General features: G+C 43.3%; 1 protein-coding gene across 3 annotated transcripts in view; it reads left to right on the top strand.

Moving 5' to 3' along the window:
* The window catches only part of COP1 (COP1 E3 ubiquitin ligase), a 121,526-nt gene that overhangs the window by 34,237 nt on the left and 68,833 nt on the right, over nucleotides 1-18,456 (top strand). For all 3 annotated transcript variants that reach the window (XM_010715810.1, XM_019618630.1, XM_010715809.1), the window contains exon 11: nucleotides 14,938-15,081. In XM_010715810.1, the coding sequence (XP_010714112.1) occupies nucleotides 14,938-15,081 (144 nt within the window). The remainder of the gene's footprint in view (nucleotides 1-14,937; nucleotides 15,082-18,456) is intronic.

The raw sequence follows: 18,456 nt of genomic DNA, 5'->3' as shown, positions 1-18,456 counted from the left end.
TGTCGTACTGGTTCCTGAACTTATTTCTGGATGTGCTGTTGGAAACATCAATGAAATAAAGGACAAAAGGAGAAGTCTTACTGCTTAGCTGCTGCTGTTGACACAAATACATTTAAATAAAAAGCAAATATGACTTATTAGTAAGTAATCCTCATCAATTCATTCCCCTTCCCCCCCAGACAAGCAAACAAAAAACCCAACAACCAAAAAGTGGAGAAACAACCAGAAAGCAACCTGATGGTACTTTTAAGGGATATGTCAAATATATTTAGAAGTGGAACATGGGATTGACCTGAAGTTCAGTTCTCTTGTGTGCAGTTTAGCTAACAGTTTTTGTTTGTTTTTTTTTTTTAATTAAAATGATGGTACGAACCAACAGAATGCAAAGGTGTCTGGTTTGCACTGCTTTAACCCCATAGCAGTTCATATGCTGGACTTGGAGATCTCTGCTCTCTTTAACAGAGAGGTGTTAAGATATAATGGCTCTGCGTGCAAAGGGCGTTAATGGAAACATGTTCCTTATCAGCAACGTTTGTTTGTTTAGAAGGGAAATAAAACCGGATTTATGGGAATGGAATGAAAAGTGTAATTAAAGGCTGTATATAAGCCGACTGAACACCCCCAAAGCTGAGCAGCAGTCTCCTGAGCCTCTTGCCACAAGCATATTTATGAATGCCTGGACTTCTCGAGGGCTAGTAAAAGCTCATAAACAACCCCGGGCACGTTGTGTTACCTAGAAGTGTTTTAGTGAAGCATGAAGCTGCTGCTGCCTTCCAGAGCAGGGCTTGTCGTGTGCTCTGATGCAGCTTTCCCCAGCTCTGAGTGTACCCTGGGAACTCTTCCTCCTGGCTCTGCAGTCCTGCTGTCCCTGGGCAGCATCCACACGGTGGCAGCCGCCGGTTGCGGTGCTGGGAGCTGGGCAGGGGCTGTGCTCCCTCTGCTGCATCGTCCATCACGCATTAACACTGATTTAATAAGATGCACGCAGCCAGATGGTGAGCCCAGCCTGGGTCATCTTCCTCACTTTGCTTAGAAACGGTGCTCGTGCATGAAAACTACAACACGTTGTCCTTTTTTCCTCTCTATTTGCTTCGAGAAAAAGCTGAACAAAGGATATTGGGTGAAAATATATGTAAGGATTTGCACTGACCGGTTGTTCAGCCTCACTTCAGCGTTAGGGGCACTTTCAACACGCCTGCTTTGCAATTGGAGCATACGTGTAGCTCAGTATGCTAAATGTATTTTCATACACTCAGTTCTCCGAGGACAAACTATTTACATGGCTTTCACGAGTGTATTAAGTTTTGCTAGAATTGGGCCAAGGAATAAATTTTCCGTTCATTATGCCACCAGACAGAGCAGTCGTCAGAGCTTAACTTTTCTTCTCTCCACTTACTGAGGCAGTAAATAGTAGAAGGCTTTCTTTTAAAGATGAGACTGTAAACTGCAGCGTTAGCATTACAATGATTTATGTAGAAAATTGCTTGAGCGCTGTCAGAGGCCTTCAGAGTATAATGTGGCAGTCTTTCATGTTTGAAGAAACTGAACAGAAAACTACAAGAAAGACTGCGGTGGGATGCCTGCCCGAGGTCGGGTTATCAGCACACAGCTTCTCCCTGCTGGGAGTCCTCAGGTTGGGTGCAGGCATGGGCGCTTCTGTCCTAGAAGCCCTCAGGATTTTGGGGCAAATGCTGTGTGGGTTTTTCTAATCGGCTCACACTGCAAATTCTTCTGGGTTAGTTTTACCACTTCTCTGAAAGGTCTTGAAATGACGTCCGAGGAGGTTTGGGTAGACAGAGCTCTGTTTGCCCAGTGACTCAGTGATTTACTTCATTAAAAAATAATAATAAAATAGATGTGTTTTGGCTGCTGATACCTTGCTAATCAAATTAGGGATTTACCTTTTGGAGTCCGCTGTTCAGTTTTTGGATTTATTTCTTTTATTACTTGCTTTTTATTCTCTTGCCTCTAAGCCATGCACAGGATGTGAGAGGCATTCCTTGCACTCACACATACAATTAAGGCACTGTTTCAATGTTGTGCTTTTGTTTGAGTTGACCCTTTCAGTAACATGACCTGAAATTCTTTCCTCAAAGGTGAGATTAAAAGAAAAAAAAAAAGTCCATTAGGAGCATGCTTTCCATCGATTCACTGGACCATTTTATTTTTCTGCTCCCCTTTTTCCTTTGGCCTACGATTGCTTTTCATATCTATTGAGTTCTGTACTTAATAAGATGCCTTTTAGTTCTATCTAACACAAGTCTTTTTTTTTATTTGCCCTACACCCCCTACTTTTTAATGCACTGGGCTGGCAGGGGTTAGATGAGCCATTTTATTAAGCTGGCGACCGGTGATGTTCATGTGTTGTTGGTAAAGATGAATGAAGGAAACGTGTGAGTGGGTTTATCTTCACAGGATTGTTTCAGAGTGCAATGGATGCTGCTGCTTGAGAAGGTGAGAAATGAGGAGGGCTGAGTTTTCTTATGGCCTGTCCTTAAAGTGATCATTTTTAAAATAGACCCTTATTTAAAGGTGGCAGTTCTAAACTGTGGATGGATCTGTCTTCCTTGGATTATTCTCCATAACTGGATAGAGGAGAAATGGTTGGGTAAAGTGATTTTAACTGCAGAATAGCTGAGGATGCTTGAAGTGGAAAGCCCTGAACCTCTTTGAAGTCTGTGCTTCTCCTCTGGCTCTGTTACCTTGATTCACATGAGGTTTTGGCCTACACACCAGAGGTTGTCTGGGGCTGAAATGGAATTTTGTTTACTTAGAGCTGGGCAAAATACTGAAGCTTTCCATTACTTTTTCTCTTGAGCACAGAACTAATGCATTTCTTAGTACATAATTGTGGTCTGGATCCCTGGAGCAGAAGCTCACTATGATGTGTAACCAGCAGAAGGGTTATACAGATGTCAGCGTGCAACTTGGACTTTGAGGCCATCTCAGCTGTAACCCTCCCAGTCCTGAGGACAGAGCAGCAGTACCAAAAGGAGCTGTGAAAACCTCTCCAGCCCTGACCAGAAATGCAAACCTTCTGGTGGCTCTGTTGCCATTGCAGCAATATGTTCTTGCATCTACATGTGAGTTTGCTTTTAGGGATAACATTTACATAATTTGGAATTGGGAAGTTAATGAATGAAAGTTTCATAGCCACCAGTGGGACCTTATTTTTTCTCTTGTAATTTCATGCTATCTTGTAGTAAGAAGATCTTTTTCCCATTAAGCTTTTACTACTTCAAAGCTGTCTACAACTGCAGATAATTAGATAGTTTTGTAATTTAAATCAAATTTTATGAATTTTTATAAATAGTCTGTAAAAAGTATTGAAGAGTCCTTGATCAATTTGGGAATCAGCTTTTAAGCCAAATGTTTTAAACTGAACTATTGTTCTTCATGTTTGGTTTTTTTTAATAATTTGGAGAGATTTCATGCAGCTGATGAGAGCAATTCCTGGAAAATTTAGTGTAGTGTTCCCTGGCTGCAGCACAGGGCAGCAAGCATCAGAGCAGGCTTCCTCCTTCCTTGGAAGCCCCAGCTAAGGAGCTGACCCTGCTTTGGGTAGGGTGTCAGGCTGAAGACCTCCCAAGGTCCCTTCCAACCAGAACTACTTTCTCCTTCCAACCAGAACTACTTTCTCCTTCCAACCAGAACTACTTTCTCCTTCCAACCAGAACTACTTTCTGTTCTATCACTAGGTAAAGCAGCTTGGAGCTAAATGCCATTTAATGAAGTTTTCGAATCCCCCTGTTTCCAGGTCTGTGTTCTGTACACTTAGGCTGAATGCACACAGTCAGCTTGTTTTTAAACTTCAGGTTCAGCTTCCAGCTTCCTGCTGAGCATCTTTCTCTGGCCTTATGGTTCAAGAAGAAGCAGTGTCCTCATGTGGCTTTTCCACTGTGCGAACTGAAATTCACTTCCTACGTATTTAGGTGTCAATTTAAACACGAGTATTTACCCTAACGAGGCTGGACTTCTCAAAGCATAATTTTGTAGAACTTCAGGAATTGAGAATGAATGCAGTAGTGTCAAGAATGTCTTCTGAGACAAATATCTGGGAGAGGCAGCCAGGAGTGTGTGGAAGTCATGTTGCATCCTTGTGTTCACCCTTCCTCTATCGATCAGGACGAAAGGCTTTCCTGTGGTGCTTCTGTTTCTCCTCCTGTTCACATAAATGCCATCATTAGCCTGTAGTGCAGTGCTTTGACCTCAGACGTGGGACTTACAAACCACAAAAGCTGTGGTTTCACAGCACCTTATCTGCAGAACTCAAATGAGGACAGCATTGGCAAAAGGCGGCTCCGTGAGCTTGCCTCCCCGTTCCCAATTTTATAGCTTTCTTTAATTTTTGAGTTTTGATGCAGTGAGTTTCATAGCTGACTGCTTGAGGAAACAAAGCCTGTCATTAACAGAGCATGAATTTCAGTAGTTTATTAGTGGTCTCTTTAATTTTCTAGCTGGATTTGTTGGAAATGCCTCGCTTTGGTAGCAGGTCATTATCTGAAAAGAATTAGTGTGCCTTTGGATTTTTTATTTTTCTTCCTTGCTTGCTTAGGGGGGAGTGAGGTTGTTAAATGATGGGCTGGCGTGCAGAGTAGTGTGGGCTTGAATAGTTCTGAGGGAGAAAAGAGAGAAGAAAAAAAGAAAAGCCCCCAGCAGCTCAGCTTGGAGAAGAGGTTGGAGCTAATGGTTATTAATGTTGGCTGCACTAATAACTACAAAGCAAGACAGAGATGCTTTGGATCCGTATGCTGCCTAGATGTTTTGTGGAATAAATTGTGAAGTGACACTGATGTTTGTGTGGGTTACAGGGCTCTATATGAGCGTGTGTATAAGGTGATGTAAATGACGGTGGGAGTGAGGTCAGGTCTTTCTCTATGAAACTGAAACAAGGAAGATCCCTCAGAACCTTTCCCTAAAGAGATAGCATGCAAAATACTGACCAAAAAAAAAAAAGATTCAGAATGCTATCAAAGCAATTCCCTGAAACAGACTTGGCAGGTGGACTGAAAATGTTTCAAATGGCGTTTTAACCTCGTTCCATCATCGCCAGGCAGCAGGGCCATCAGAATTAATTGTCCCAGCCTGTTCTTTGGCTCCTCGACACGGCTCATCTGCGGCGTGCGGACACGGTATTTATGAAGGCTGGTGCCCTGCCTCGTGCTGCCTGTTGGATTCAGCCGAGGTGTCTGAAGAGGTTACTGTCTCCAGCTGTCCCTCCTGATGCTCTGCTGCAGGGAGTCTGGCAGAAGAGCTAATGGAGTCTGATGAATTTGGAGGCTCTGGTTAATAGTTTGGCAGACTGCGTGCCTGGCACGGGCTGAGTGCCGATTTGATCTGAGCTCCTCATCGGGGAGATGGGGAATCTGGCAACGTGGTCAGCTGGAGGCAGTAATGCCTTTGGCGTGATGGAGAAAATGGGGAATTGGAGCCTGTGGATGGGCTGCGTTGATTACAGTCCTGGTACTGACGGATGCTTCCTGTGCTGAGCTCTTTTCGGATGCATTTGTTGATCTGTTGCAGCTGTGATGCTCTGTTTTGAAGAAACAAAATTTTGTTGGCACGGTAATAAATGTGGTTTGAAAGGAAGCTTGCAAGCTTTTGATGGCCCTATATTTAGGGGGAATTTCAATCGCTATCAGAAGTTTATTCCTAATTCATGGCATCATCCTGGTAGAATGTACAGACAGCCTTCCAACTGGCCCGAGTTAGCCATGGGGTGGGGTAAGGCTTCCTCCTTCAAACCTGCTCCATCATACACAGCTCGGGAGGAGGCTGCGAGCTTCCTTCTGAAAACATTTCCCAAGCTTGAAAAGAGAATGGTGAGTATGTGTGGACACCTAAAACCTCTTCTGCCGTGATGTTTTGGAATGCTGAGGCTGTGCGGTGCTACCACCAGAGCTGTCAAGAAACTCTTGTGTACCAGCAAACCTGGCAAAAATTGAGGATCCTGAAATGTTGCAGCAGGCAGTCTGATACCTGGCTTCAGTTCTAAACAGCATCATTAGAAACATTCTGTATTTAAGCTGCATTAGAAACATTCTGCAGTACATCAGCTGCATGTATTTAAGTGTTGGTGATTTTTAGTTGACGTTTGCCCTGGCCTAGCTTATTTAAAAATGGTGGCTTTGGAAAAACTGAATTTAATCCTCATTAACTTGCATGGTAGTTGTTTGCAGTTGCTTTGGCTCATTGTACTTCTGTGTATCTGGCATATAAACCCTGGGACTGTCGTCATCTCTTCAGCATGCAGAAGAGCATCGCTAGCAGTAAAGTGGCTTTTTATCAGTACGCTTTATGTTCAGTTGCTTGCAAAATTCAGTAGTTCCCTATAGGTTTTTCTCATCATTAGTGCTAATTAAGCTAGGTTCCCCTGAATACATGTGTGAATAGAACTTATTTAGTAGAATAGTATGTCCCTAGCTACGTGGTCTTACTGACAAAGTTAGAAGAGATATTTGGGTTGTATTTAGAGGATATTATGTTCAAGGTTGCTTTCCCTCAAAACAGAGGGGATCTTGATTTTGAAAGTTAAGCTGCTGTAGGAGGCACTGTCTCGTAGAGTAACATATTCTCCTGTTGGGTTTTAAAAAGGAATACTTCTATTTTATCTAGCGATGAGAAGGCATGAAAGTAGCTTTGTTGGTTTTGATTTTGGAACTGAGATGGAACTAAACCTGCCAAACCTCCTCAATTTCAATTTAGAATGAATTGAGAGTATTACTAAGTGGCATCTATTAGAACTGATGGCATTTCATTACACATAAAAGGATTTTTGTAAGCATGAAATGGGCCCAAAACTAGGTCTAAGGACATTACTTAGTCAACTTGGTACCTTTATATACCTTTCTTTGAAACAGAGCAGAATAAAACTGCAGACTAATGCGGCTGTCAGAAGGATACTGGGTGTGACTGCAGCATGGTTGGTGCTATAATGTCTTCACAAGAACCCAGAGCTGGGGACTCACCTTCTCTGTGCAGCGCAAACTTCAGTAAACAGTGATGTCCTTCCCTGTTTGTTCCCTAGCTGATGGAAACTGCTATGGGGAAAAGTAGATAATCAACAGGTGAAGGGCTGGCACTCCACTGCCTTGCTTCTGTGCTGCAAATAGACTCCTAAGCAGAGCTCTACTTGAAAACAATTGAAATGTGGAGGAGCAGTTGTAGGTGAGATTACCTGGGATGTGTTCAAACAGTGTCCAGCGTATCCCAAAAAGCTCCAAGAAATGGGATCAAACCCAAAACCCTGTGCTTTTGATGGGAAAATGTGCTGTTAGCAGCAGCTCAGTAGTCTGGGCTTTTGGTCAACATCATCCCTTCTCCTACTCCTACAGTGGTGAGGAGTGATGACATTGTAACAGGACTGCTGAGCCCTGATGGTACTGATCTTAAGGTGACGGGGGCTTCTGGATCTGCTGCTTTGCCCCTCGCTGGAGGTGCGTGTGAAGAAATTGTCTCTCAACTCTAGCAAGTCCAGCAGAGATGGACCTGAAGCCTTGCTGTGTCCTCCATCTATGGCCTTGGTTCAGATCCAGATCTACCTTGTAGACTGTTGTGGCAAGTTGACTGCAACTGCTAGAGTCAATTTGCTAGAGCAAAAAAAAAACCCCAAAACTGTGAGCCCTCTAGCATGCAGCTCGTGTCTTTCATGATCTCCACTGAGTGAGACTTTTCCAGGCTGAGTTCCTGCCGTTCTGAAGCTTCCAAGCATTTCTGAACTTGGTTCTTAGCACTGTTCTGCTCATGGACGGAGACACTTGCTTGGGGCAGAGAGAAGCATCTAAAGGTATTTCTTTATGAGAAGTGATATATTTAATTTTGGATGGGAATGCTTGCTTTGCAAAGCAGATTGCCTTTGCTAGAGGAGGCATAGGTTAAAATAGAGATCTGTGTGCAACAGTTACAACAGATGTTCAGCTTTCTTTTTTTCCTGAAACTCAGGATACACAGTATCAAAGGGATCCCAAAGTCCAATATTTCTGCCAGTTTTCCTGGCAGGTTTGCTGTGAACAGAATAGTAATAACTCCAGGCACCGAGTGAGCTTCAGTACTGATTTGAGTGATGGAGATCTTGTGCGTGGGAAGTAAATGATAACTACAGTTATGATCAGGGAGTAAGGAAGGCTTTCTCCAGTTACTGGCTCATTCATTTTTATGCATCAATTTTCATGTAATTTCATCCTTTGGGCTGTTGGGACCAGAGGCTGTCATGCGCTGATGGACTGTTGTTTAATTAGCTGGGCTGTATGCTCTCCTTCCATTCTTTCTGTCCACTTTAAGTTTCCTTTCTGCTGGGTCGGACATGTGGCTGAGATTACTGAAATTATCCTTCTGCTTTCAACTTTGACTTGAACGTTCCACAGAACTTATCCATACTGCCTTTCTAAATGAGATTAAATGAAGCAGGAGGAGTGCCAAAAGCCCCAAACTGTGATTCCAATTCATATCTAGATTATATTAAAACCTAAATAAAATTATCTTGACCTTTGGCACAGGGCTTGTGGGTACGTTTAACAGGACATGAGGTTTAAGTTGTGCCAGAGGATGTTCAGGTTGAATATTGGGAAAAATTTCTTCTCTCAAAGAGTGGTGAGGCATTGGCACAGGCTGCCCAGGAGGAATGTGTTGCCATCACCATCCCTGGAGGTGTTACAGAACCACGAAGAGGGAGCGCTGAGGGACGTGGTCAGTTGGCATGGTGGGGATGAGTTGGGGTCGGACTTGGTGGTCTTGGAATCCAATAAAGGTTGGAAACGACCTCTTTCTGTGAAAGTGGCAGATGCTGCTGAATGATGACCTCATTTTGTTCTTGATGCTCATACACCTGTTTAACATCTTTGTGTCCTGATTGTCTGCTTGGGCCTGCTTTGGGGTGGATGTTTCATTATTGTCTTCTGTTTGGATCACTCTATAGCCTGGTAAAAAACAGATCAAGCAGGCTACAGAATCCACTGTCCCAAATGGCATTAGGTGAGGAAGGTGCGTGAAAGTCACCATTTGAAGCAAATGAATGTATGGATAGTAAAACTAAGCTCTGCTATTGGTTAAAAGGCTCTGTTCTACTACTATATTTAGAGCTTTGTGCCTGCAGGTTGTCTTCTGGGATGTCTCATCCACCAAAATTAGTTTTTCATCAGACCTCTGTTAGACTTGAGTCTGATCCATTAAGAGGCCTTAATTGTGGTAGCTGAGACATCTTTGTCAGATTTGTCCTCTAATCGAGCTAATGTTCTGGTAATCTATGGTCGTGTCTAACCCAGGTTGATGCAGTTCTTAAGGATGAAGATGTTTGCTTTCTGATGATAGAATCCATTAAGCAGAGTCTCATTTATGTAGTTAACTTGTCTGTCTGTGTAACAGACTGTAGAATTGAAAGATGCTCTTTTTTTAAGAGGCCCTTCCTAAGATTTAGGGGCTGCAGTAACCTGAGGTTGCACTGTACTTGCTCAGGGTATATTTGGAAACACCCTTAGCAGTACAGCAGTTCAGCTGGACAAAATGTTAAACTGAGGGTGGTCTGTGTGTGTTCCTGTGGCACAGGTCAAGGATTTAAGGGCAGCCAGGAGTCACTAATGCAACTGTTGCCTTATAATTAAAAAATAAAAAATAATTTTTCTTATGCACAGCTTTAGCATAACAGCTTTTTGATACTGAAACTTGATTGCTTTGTCTCAGTAATCTTTGTTTTTATATGTGACAAAATTTCGTCTTTGAGGTGATGGAGTGCAAAATATGAGCACTGCCTGAACGTAGCTTTGTTTTTAAAAGCTACAAATTAGTATGCTAGTGCACACTTAGTGGCACTAATTACATTGCCTTAAAATAAAAGTCTGCTGTAAAAACAGTCTTTAAGGAATGTGATATTAATACCAATTTCTGTATTGGTCCCAGGTGCCAAACAGTCTGCAGGGCTGCTCATGGATTGGGTCGTAACCTAAATTTCTAATCTCTTGACTTGAGTGTTGGAAATAAGCAAGGAGGCTGAAAACAATAGGATTTGGAACAGGATATCCTTCAGATTTTGGAGAGTGGAAGTGCAAAGTGAGAAAGACTGAAAGCAAAAACTGCAGTTCCTTCTTCCCTCCCACCAATTAACTTCCCCCCCCAAATTGGAGAGCAATTATCCAGACTGCTATTGAATGTGGAACTGGAGATGTAGAAATAGAAACAGCACCATATTAGGTAGAAAGTGGAATTGAAAGGATTTGGTATATTCAGTCAGAAAACTATATATAGTCCCATGGGGAGGGAGGGACTGAGACGTATGCTTTCTGGAAATGGCAACTCCTGCAGTCTCAGATTCTGTTACTGAGTCAGGACTTAAGATTGTAGTAGTGACTGTAGAGTGTGTATGTGTACAATGTTCGTTACCAGTGTCAGGTTCCCTTTGACACCATTGTGCTGTGCAGCAGCAGGGATCAGGTGTGTGTGTGTGTGTGTGTGTGTGTGTGTGTGTGTGTGTGTTAAAGTGGGGGGGGATGGGGAACCAAAGATAAACCTTCATCTGTTCCAAATCAGTCTTCTGGCAGAGTGCTTTCCACTTGTAATATGAAGTGGTTCACCACCACTTTTGCTGTCACTTTGTTCATAAACACTGTGGCTTTGTACACCCTGCTTGTCCCTTCCCTCAACCTTCTGTTTCCAAAGCGAAAGCCTCAGCCTTTCTGGCACTCCTCCTGTAAGGGAGCTGCTCCATCTCTTTAATCCCTCCAATTGCCCATCTGTATGCATTCTCTAACTCTGGTGCATCATCCAGGGATGTGGCGAACACAACCACGTGCACCATCAGGATGCAAATGTAGCAAGGCTTTATGCAGTAGTAAAAATGGGGAATACTCATTCTTCACTGTTTTCCCCATAGGTCTACCCTCAATACTAAGCCAAGGTCCAAGACGTGTTTCAGAAGCAATTTATTTCATAATTCCATTTGTTAGCTGCAAGTGCTCTCCAAGGTCGTTGGCTTTAGAATTAAAATGAAGAAGTCGATTTATAATCTCAGAGATTAAGAATAAAGAAAAGCAGCAGAGAAACCAGAACTCTTGAGAATGCGTTTGCTTTCCACTGACTGTTAGTGGTATTTCCAGTAGATGCCGATTGCTTAATTTAGGAGAAAGAAAGCAGTGATTTGGGAATAGGAAATGTCTCTTCTGTTTTCCCTAGAAGAAAGCAACCACTTACTCTGAATTTGACTTTTTTTTATACATAAATTCTGTTGCACATTGATAAATCATTTTTTGAAAAACCCAGGAGTTCTTGCATCCCCAGAAGATTCCTTACAAAAATTCAGATAGTTGCCTTTGTTGGAAATAAGGAGTTTTAAAAGTGCTCTTCTAAGTGGGGGAGAAAAAACAACTGTTAATGGTTCCTAATGTGCACAAATGTGAGCAGCAAGGATCTCTGCCAGTCCAAAAGGGGGCTTCACTGGATGTGTTCCCTTTGAGATGCTCTAAATGTGGCTTACCTCCACTGCTGCTTCCTTAAGTATAGAAAATATTGGTAAAAACCACACTAGTGAAGTCACCTGTGTTTTCTTCTCGTTACTCATGCCTTGCTGTGACATCTCATGCTTCCTTTTCAGGCAGTTGTACGTTAGATTAAGCATGCAGAGCAGTAAGTAGCCATCTTTTTGGCCAGCGTGGGGGAGAGGACAGTCTCCCATCCCTGGAGGTGATTGCTTCCAGCTAGGGCTGAGGTAGGTTTGTAGCTCCAGCACTGCTGTTCCTCAGCCCTCTCCAGCACTCCACTGAAATGTTCACTGTTGGTCCCACGTTAGGTCTGCTTAGAACAGTGCTGCCCAAACACACGGCTCTTCTTTCAGGAGGACATTAACATCCAGCACACGAGCGCTTCCTGCCTTGTGTTGGCTCGCTGGTGGCCTCTTGCTGCACATGAAGCAGATGCTAACTGCTGCATGTGCTGTGCTCTGGCTGCTTGCTTTGCTGAGTGATGGCCTTTTTTGACAAAAATGATGGTTATTTCCTATTACCCGATTGCATGTTATTGTTGTACTAATGGCTAAAACTTGATTTATTTATGTAAATTTGCCTATAGAAACGTGTCACCTGAAAAGCAGGCTGTTGTTTTTCAGAGCTAGCCCCATTGTGTCTTTTGGCAATATGTAAAACTGAGTTCTCCTGTGAATTTTCATAAAGATAAACAGGCGCGTAAGGCACAGCTTATATTGAAACAAAAAGATTTGAGACAGTAAGTGACAGGAATACCAGCGAGCTAGTTAAGTGCAAATGAGCCTTGCTTAATACTAAACATGTTTAGAAGACTTGTAGGAAAAAGTGTGGGAATGGCTGCTGCTGTGCAAACGGGGCTGTTGGTCCTAATCCTGATTAGTGCAGGGGGGAAACGGAGCTCTGCAAATATTAGCAATAATTTTGCATAGTGAATAATCTGCTCCATTAGTTACTTAGATTGTTGATATTTTTCTATGCCAGTCGCTTACGAAAATCTGATTGTCAGAAAGCTGGGATGCTTTTTCTACCAGCACTGCATGTAGGTTACGGAGGGCAGGATGAGATGCTGTTAGCTTTGCTGTTTTGGCTTTGCCTGCCTTCCTCGCAGCCACCAAACACATCTGTGCAGGTGATACTTCATTTCTGCATCAGTTTTCTCCCTGCAGTGTCTTTGATGCTGTTTGAAGGTCGCAGGTCTGACAATCTGTTTTGGTGGTTGATGCTTTTTATTATTTTTTTAATGGTATGCTAACTTTTACAGACATATTGAGATGCTCATGTGTATATATGCTAGATATATATGGTATATTTTTTAATAAAAAAAACTAGAACTAATGCTAGAGAAGGAAACCTACCCGAGGTGAGACAGTGTTCTATTCCAGTAACTTGGCTTTTCACCAGACATTGTAATAAATTATTTTTTCTGCAGTAGCAGAAGGCTAAAGGTATAAATTGAGTCCAGGCAGATGAATTGCTGCCATCAGTTTAGTTGTGCTCTACCTGAATCCACGGGGCAGCAAGCAGGAGCCGAGACTGCAGTTCAATTAAGACGGTAGTACAAGTAAATCCCTTCTTTTGTTAGGTGTGCTTTCGGTTATACAATTCTCACACAGAGCAGAGTGAGCTGACAAGACAAGTCTGGAGCGGTGCTTTTGTCCTGGCTGTATAGAAGGAGGTGAGGCTTGGGGACCTTTGGGGAGGAGAGAAGCAGCCCGGCTGCTTCACTGCTTGCTTTCTCTCTCCCGTTTTATATAAATAGATGCATGCGCATCCTCTATTCCCTTATTCCCCAGTCATAAGCACGTTCCTTTTCTTTGCCTTTTTTGGGGACTGTGATTTGGCAGGCTCGGCCTGGCTCGCTCTATCTCTCCTGTAGCAATCAAGCAGTGGTGGAGGAACTGTCTCCTGCAGTGCTTTGGGGAATTTTAGGCACCTGAGTTAAAAGGCCAAGTTACAAGCTGCTTCATTGAATTACTGCATATCGTCAGGCAGCGTATCAAAAGTCCTTCGTCTCCATAGTTTAAAAATAACTTGATGATATCTCTCCTCTACAAGGATTTGAAAACTCTGTTGGCATTTGAAGTTCTCTTCCCTTGAAAGCAGTGCAGTGCCTTCAACTGCTCAGCTATGGCGAGGGGTAAGAAACACGAGCTGTGGCAGCTGTGAGTGCTGCCTGAAGAGCCCTCTTCTTTTATAATTGGTTTGTTACTTTCTGACTGTAGAAAGGTACCATAAGTACCCCCGCTCAGGATTTTTCAGACTATGAGAGTGTGAAATCCGCTCAGCTTAAACTAGGTGTTCTCTGCTGTCAGTCACAATGTGCTGTCTGGTTCACAAATGCTTCTTAAGAGATTCTGATAGGGACAGTGGAGATTGAAATTAATTATTGAATGGCAAGCAATAGAAGATTGCTCAGGTGGGAGACTTGAGGAGAGCTGGTGACTCCTCATAGCAACGTAGAGACTGAGGGCAAATGCTGCTTCAACCTTCTTTCTAGGAGTAACACCAAATTTTAGTCTCGCTGACAGTGATGTTCCTGAATCTAGGTAGGTGTCTGCACACATCCATCCTGCCAGCCTTGTGCAACGTGGGCTACAGGCTGGTAAGAAGCTACTTCTAGAAAGGAGATATACTTCTCTGGCTACTGGATGTTAAATAGGTTTCTTTCAAGCCCTTCCAAACTGTGGAAGTAGCAATGAATTGAGCTGTGTATACCCTGTTGCCTGCCTTTCCCTCAGACGTATGTCATGTACAACCGCAGGCTTTTCTCATTTGCAGCCTAACTTTGTTAGAAGGTGACTGCTTTTACTTGCTGCTTTGTTGATATCTATTACAAACTTGCCCTGCAGTTCAAGAAAATAAGTACCTCTGTTTCCAAGAGCAACCCTAAGTGGAAGTCATAGCATGTGTGTGTTTTACAGTATTGATGATATATGTCTCAACCCTCTGTTGTTGCTTAAGGAATTTAGAGGGCCTTTTCCAGAAGTTCCGATTTGCTCTGCATTAATACATAGAGTTCACCAAGCTGCTGCACGGAACTGCTGAAGGATGGAGCAGTGCATCCAAAATAAATCAATGGGCAGGCATCCTGCAGCATCTTGTTTGTAGACCGTGCAGCTGAATGTAAAGCAAGTTTCCTGGGTGAGCCATCAGCTGTGATATTTGGGTACCTTGTAATGTAGCTGGTGTAGTTGAACTGAAAAACCTTTAGAGCTTCTGAACAGAAGTTCATTTTGTAAAACGAAGAGTGGATGTGCTTGGAGGGGATGATCAGAAAATGGTGCCTGAGAGCAGGAACTCTGTGGTTGGTACCACACCTTATATGGTGTTCTGTGCGGCATATTTGCTAACTGCAGTCTTAAGAAGGATTATTACTGCTCTGCCATACTGAAATGTACTTACCAAAAAGGTATTTTATCATCTGAATACGTGTCGTGTCGCGTGATTCTCAGTCTGTGCTTTTCTCTCCTAGTATTGAGTTTGACCGGGACTGTGACTACTTTGCCATCGCTGGGGTGACAAAGAAGATTAAAGTCTATGAATATGGTACAGTCATTCAGGATGCAGTGGATATTCACTACCCTGAGAATGAAATGACCTGTAATTCCAAAATCAGGTAGGCATTGACTGCATTTACGCTCAGACTGCCTTTTCCACTAGCTTGCTTATGTGTTGGTTTTTTGGTTCTTTTGCTTTCTTTATCTGCCATGGGTGATACTTGGCTGGGAGGGGAAGAGTGGAAAGCAAGATTTGGCAGAGAGCTTGCTGTGTATTCTGGGTGGGATGACATGGCACTAAGCACTCCTGCTCACATATGCTGGGCCCAAGTATTCAGAGAAAGCAGCTTATGGAAGTGAAGAACTTTGTGTTCCTTGCAAATGCTCTTGGATATCCACTTGGGTAAAAGGAGAGTAAAACCTGAGTTGTGGATCTACAGGGAGTGTCAGAGTTCATACAGATAACTTTTGTCCCCAGTTCTTTATAACAGCCACCAATTCATTTGTGCTCTTCTATTCATTGGTAAGATCCTCCGCATTGCAACAAAAGGTTAATGGTCCTCAGAAGTGCCTCATTTGCACCTTCTGCCTATGAATTTACATTTGCCTGATAGACCTCATGATGTTGAGCTCTAGGGAAAAGATCTTGCATGATTTTTGTACTTCTGTTGTTACTGTCAGTGTTTATTTTTTAATCCCTGTAAGTGATTTAAGCCAAAAGAAGTGTAGCCTACCCCCCAACTTCTATCTGTCTATCTATTAAGAATCCAGCTAACGTCACTTAAAAAATCCCAATTCAGAAATTCGACTGAAGTTCAAAAGTAAATAATGGAAGCAATGATGTCAATGCAGCACATTAATGGAAGTCTTCAGCATCTCATTTGTTTTGATTTACTACTCTATGTTTTGAAAACAGTAAAGCACCTTACAGAAGTGTGAACAACAACAGTCCAGTTCCGACTCTAACAGAAATAGTATTGTTTGCAGGTCTGTAGCAAAAGATGGTGGTTTTGTAGTTAGTATATTTCATGAAACAGATCAATCAGTGTTGTGTCACTTATGGTGATTGCTGTGTATGTGTGTGACTGTTGTCTGAAGGAGATATAAATGCAACTGCTCAGGGGCTGGCTTTCAGGACTTTCTGACATGAGCGTTGTTGGGTGAATGTGTTCTTTGTGGGCTAGGCAGCATACAAATATAATAGGCAGTCTCCCTGTGCAGCTGTGTGTTTGTTTGATGCTTGTTTATGTCAATGCACCTGTTTGTTTGGAATGATCCCTTCATGACCAACTATTGGATTTCTTCATGCTCTCACCTGTCTCCTTTTCACAGCATTGATATTTAGATCAGTATCATTCATCTGTCTCTTCCCACTCTGATTTATCGCCTGTTTGGAGCTGAATATAAACAATATGAGAGGATCCTGTATTGATAAACCATACTGCTGACAGAGCTTGAGTTTTGTTGGACCTGTGAAATGCTCTGCTTTTTTGACCGAGTCGTAGCAGAGTTCACGTTGTTCAGCTTCATTGTTCTGAAGAGAAGAGTAGAATAATTGGAGAACAATCTAGCAGAGCTGATTAATACCTCTTGCCTTAATTAGAAGGGGAAAAGTGATGTGAGTTTGGTGTTTTGCTGTCCGAATCTACTTCCCAACGTACTGCTTCACATTTGATAGGAATCTGCCCCGACAGTCCTGCCAGGCATTAGGTAATTGTTTGTTCTCCCTTCCCTGGCAGCTGCTGGTGAGGAGAGCTGCATTAGCACATTCACTGATGTTACTCTTGTCAGCTTTGTGCTCCAGACAAGACACTACTTGCATTCAGCATTTCTTTTCCTTCTCACATCTCATGCATGTATATACATATATATATATGTGACGATGCAAATGTACTGTCCTCTGACACTCTGCCTCAGCAGAGATGGACAGGGTCCTCTTCATTCATTTACCTGCCCTAGTTACTCTCTTTCCTTCCAAAAAGATGCTTTGCTTTTTTTTTTTTCCATTGGCACCTTCACATTATATCAACCTTCCTTCGGCATGTGGGTGCTTTTGGTTTTGACAAATAAAGTTAGGCTGTCAGTCAAATGCATCCTTGCTATATCCATTAGCTGCACTGCCAGTCACTGGTCCTGGGGCTCTCTGTCACAGTGTAAAACAGTATAATAATTTGCTATTCTGAAGTGATGTAGCTTGAGGGAGAAATTATAGGAAGGAAGACGGTAATCTCATTACAGAATATTGCAGTATGCTGAAATTGTGCCTGCATTACGGTAAAAAAAAAAAAAAAGACCTTGGCTTAAGGCTGTTTCATCTTAATTTGAGTGGAAATACAGCATCTTCCAAAGGCTTATTCTAGCTCCTCACTAATGCCTTTCTATTACAGGGACAAACATATCTCTGCAGCTCTGCATGGGTGGCACCTCTCTTGCCTGCTGTCTTGGATGGGTTTTGGGGCTCTGTCATGGTGCTGCCGTTGAAAGATCCATTTGCTGTCGGGCTGCCTTGTGTGAAGCTTTGTGTCCCAGCTGGTTATAGCAGGCCACTTAAAAAAAAAAAAAAAAACAACCGACCAAAAAAAGCCACTGGTATAATGGTGATCTTGCAGACGGCGCAGCTCGTAACATCCCTTCTCTCTGCGCACTGCACCAGGGCTGTCTGTCTGCAGGCGGTTTTGCTCTCCAAATCCACGTCATGGGAAGCTCACCCTAAATCGATCCTGGTTAACCTTGTTCGAGGCGATGATGCTGGGACATAAATCATGAGCTTAACACCAGTGACTCAGCTTTGGGGGAGCAGCGGCTGAGGCGGGCTTCCATCGAGCTGACAGGTGACAGCAGAGGCAAGGCCAAGCTCAGCCTGGTGCCGGGCCTGCTGTCCTGGAGCAGCTGGGGAAGGGAAGGCAAAGGAAAACGGGGAAGGGAGGAGAAGGGCAGCCCTGGTTGATGCTCCCCATGGGTGTCCACTGCAGGCTTGGGTCTCACCGAACCGCAATAGATTGTAGGCCTGCTTGGAGCAGAGCCCTGGCACCAGCTGTATCACAGCCTCTCTTCCTCTTTTCCAACCCCCTCTTTACACCCACCTGCTTCTTTAACGTGTTCCTTTTTCATCGTCTGCTGAGCTTTTCCTGATCTTTATTTTTTTAAGAATGGGGAAGGAAGTTGGTGTGTCAGTTTTCTGGTAAACGTGCATCACGTCCCCCGGGAACGGCAGAGGCAGAAGCTTCCAGGAAAAACACAAGATGACACATAAATCCTCATAAAAATCCCATTTACAGATTCATAGCTTCAGCACAAGAAACAAATCCTGGCATTGTGCAGGAGCTATAAACAGCACCGTGTGAGCTAATTATGATTTGCTGTGTCCCAGCGATGGCAGGCAGTAATCTGTAGCTCCCTCTGAGCAGGGGAGGTGGGAGAGGACCAGAGTGGGACGAGCAGCAAGCACAGCCCTCTTGTGATTTACCCACCAGGCAGAATGGCTGCTTTGCCGT

Source organism: Meleagris gallopavo, chromosome 10 (assembly GCF_000146605.3).
Source record: "Meleagris gallopavo isolate NT-WF06-2002-E0010 breed Aviagen turkey brand Nicholas breeding stock chromosome 10, Turkey_5.1, whole genome shotgun sequence".
Taxonomy (NCBI): domain Eukaryota; kingdom Metazoa; phylum Chordata; class Aves; order Galliformes; family Phasianidae; genus Meleagris; species Meleagris gallopavo.
This window is presented reverse-complemented; position numbering and strand designations above follow the sequence as displayed.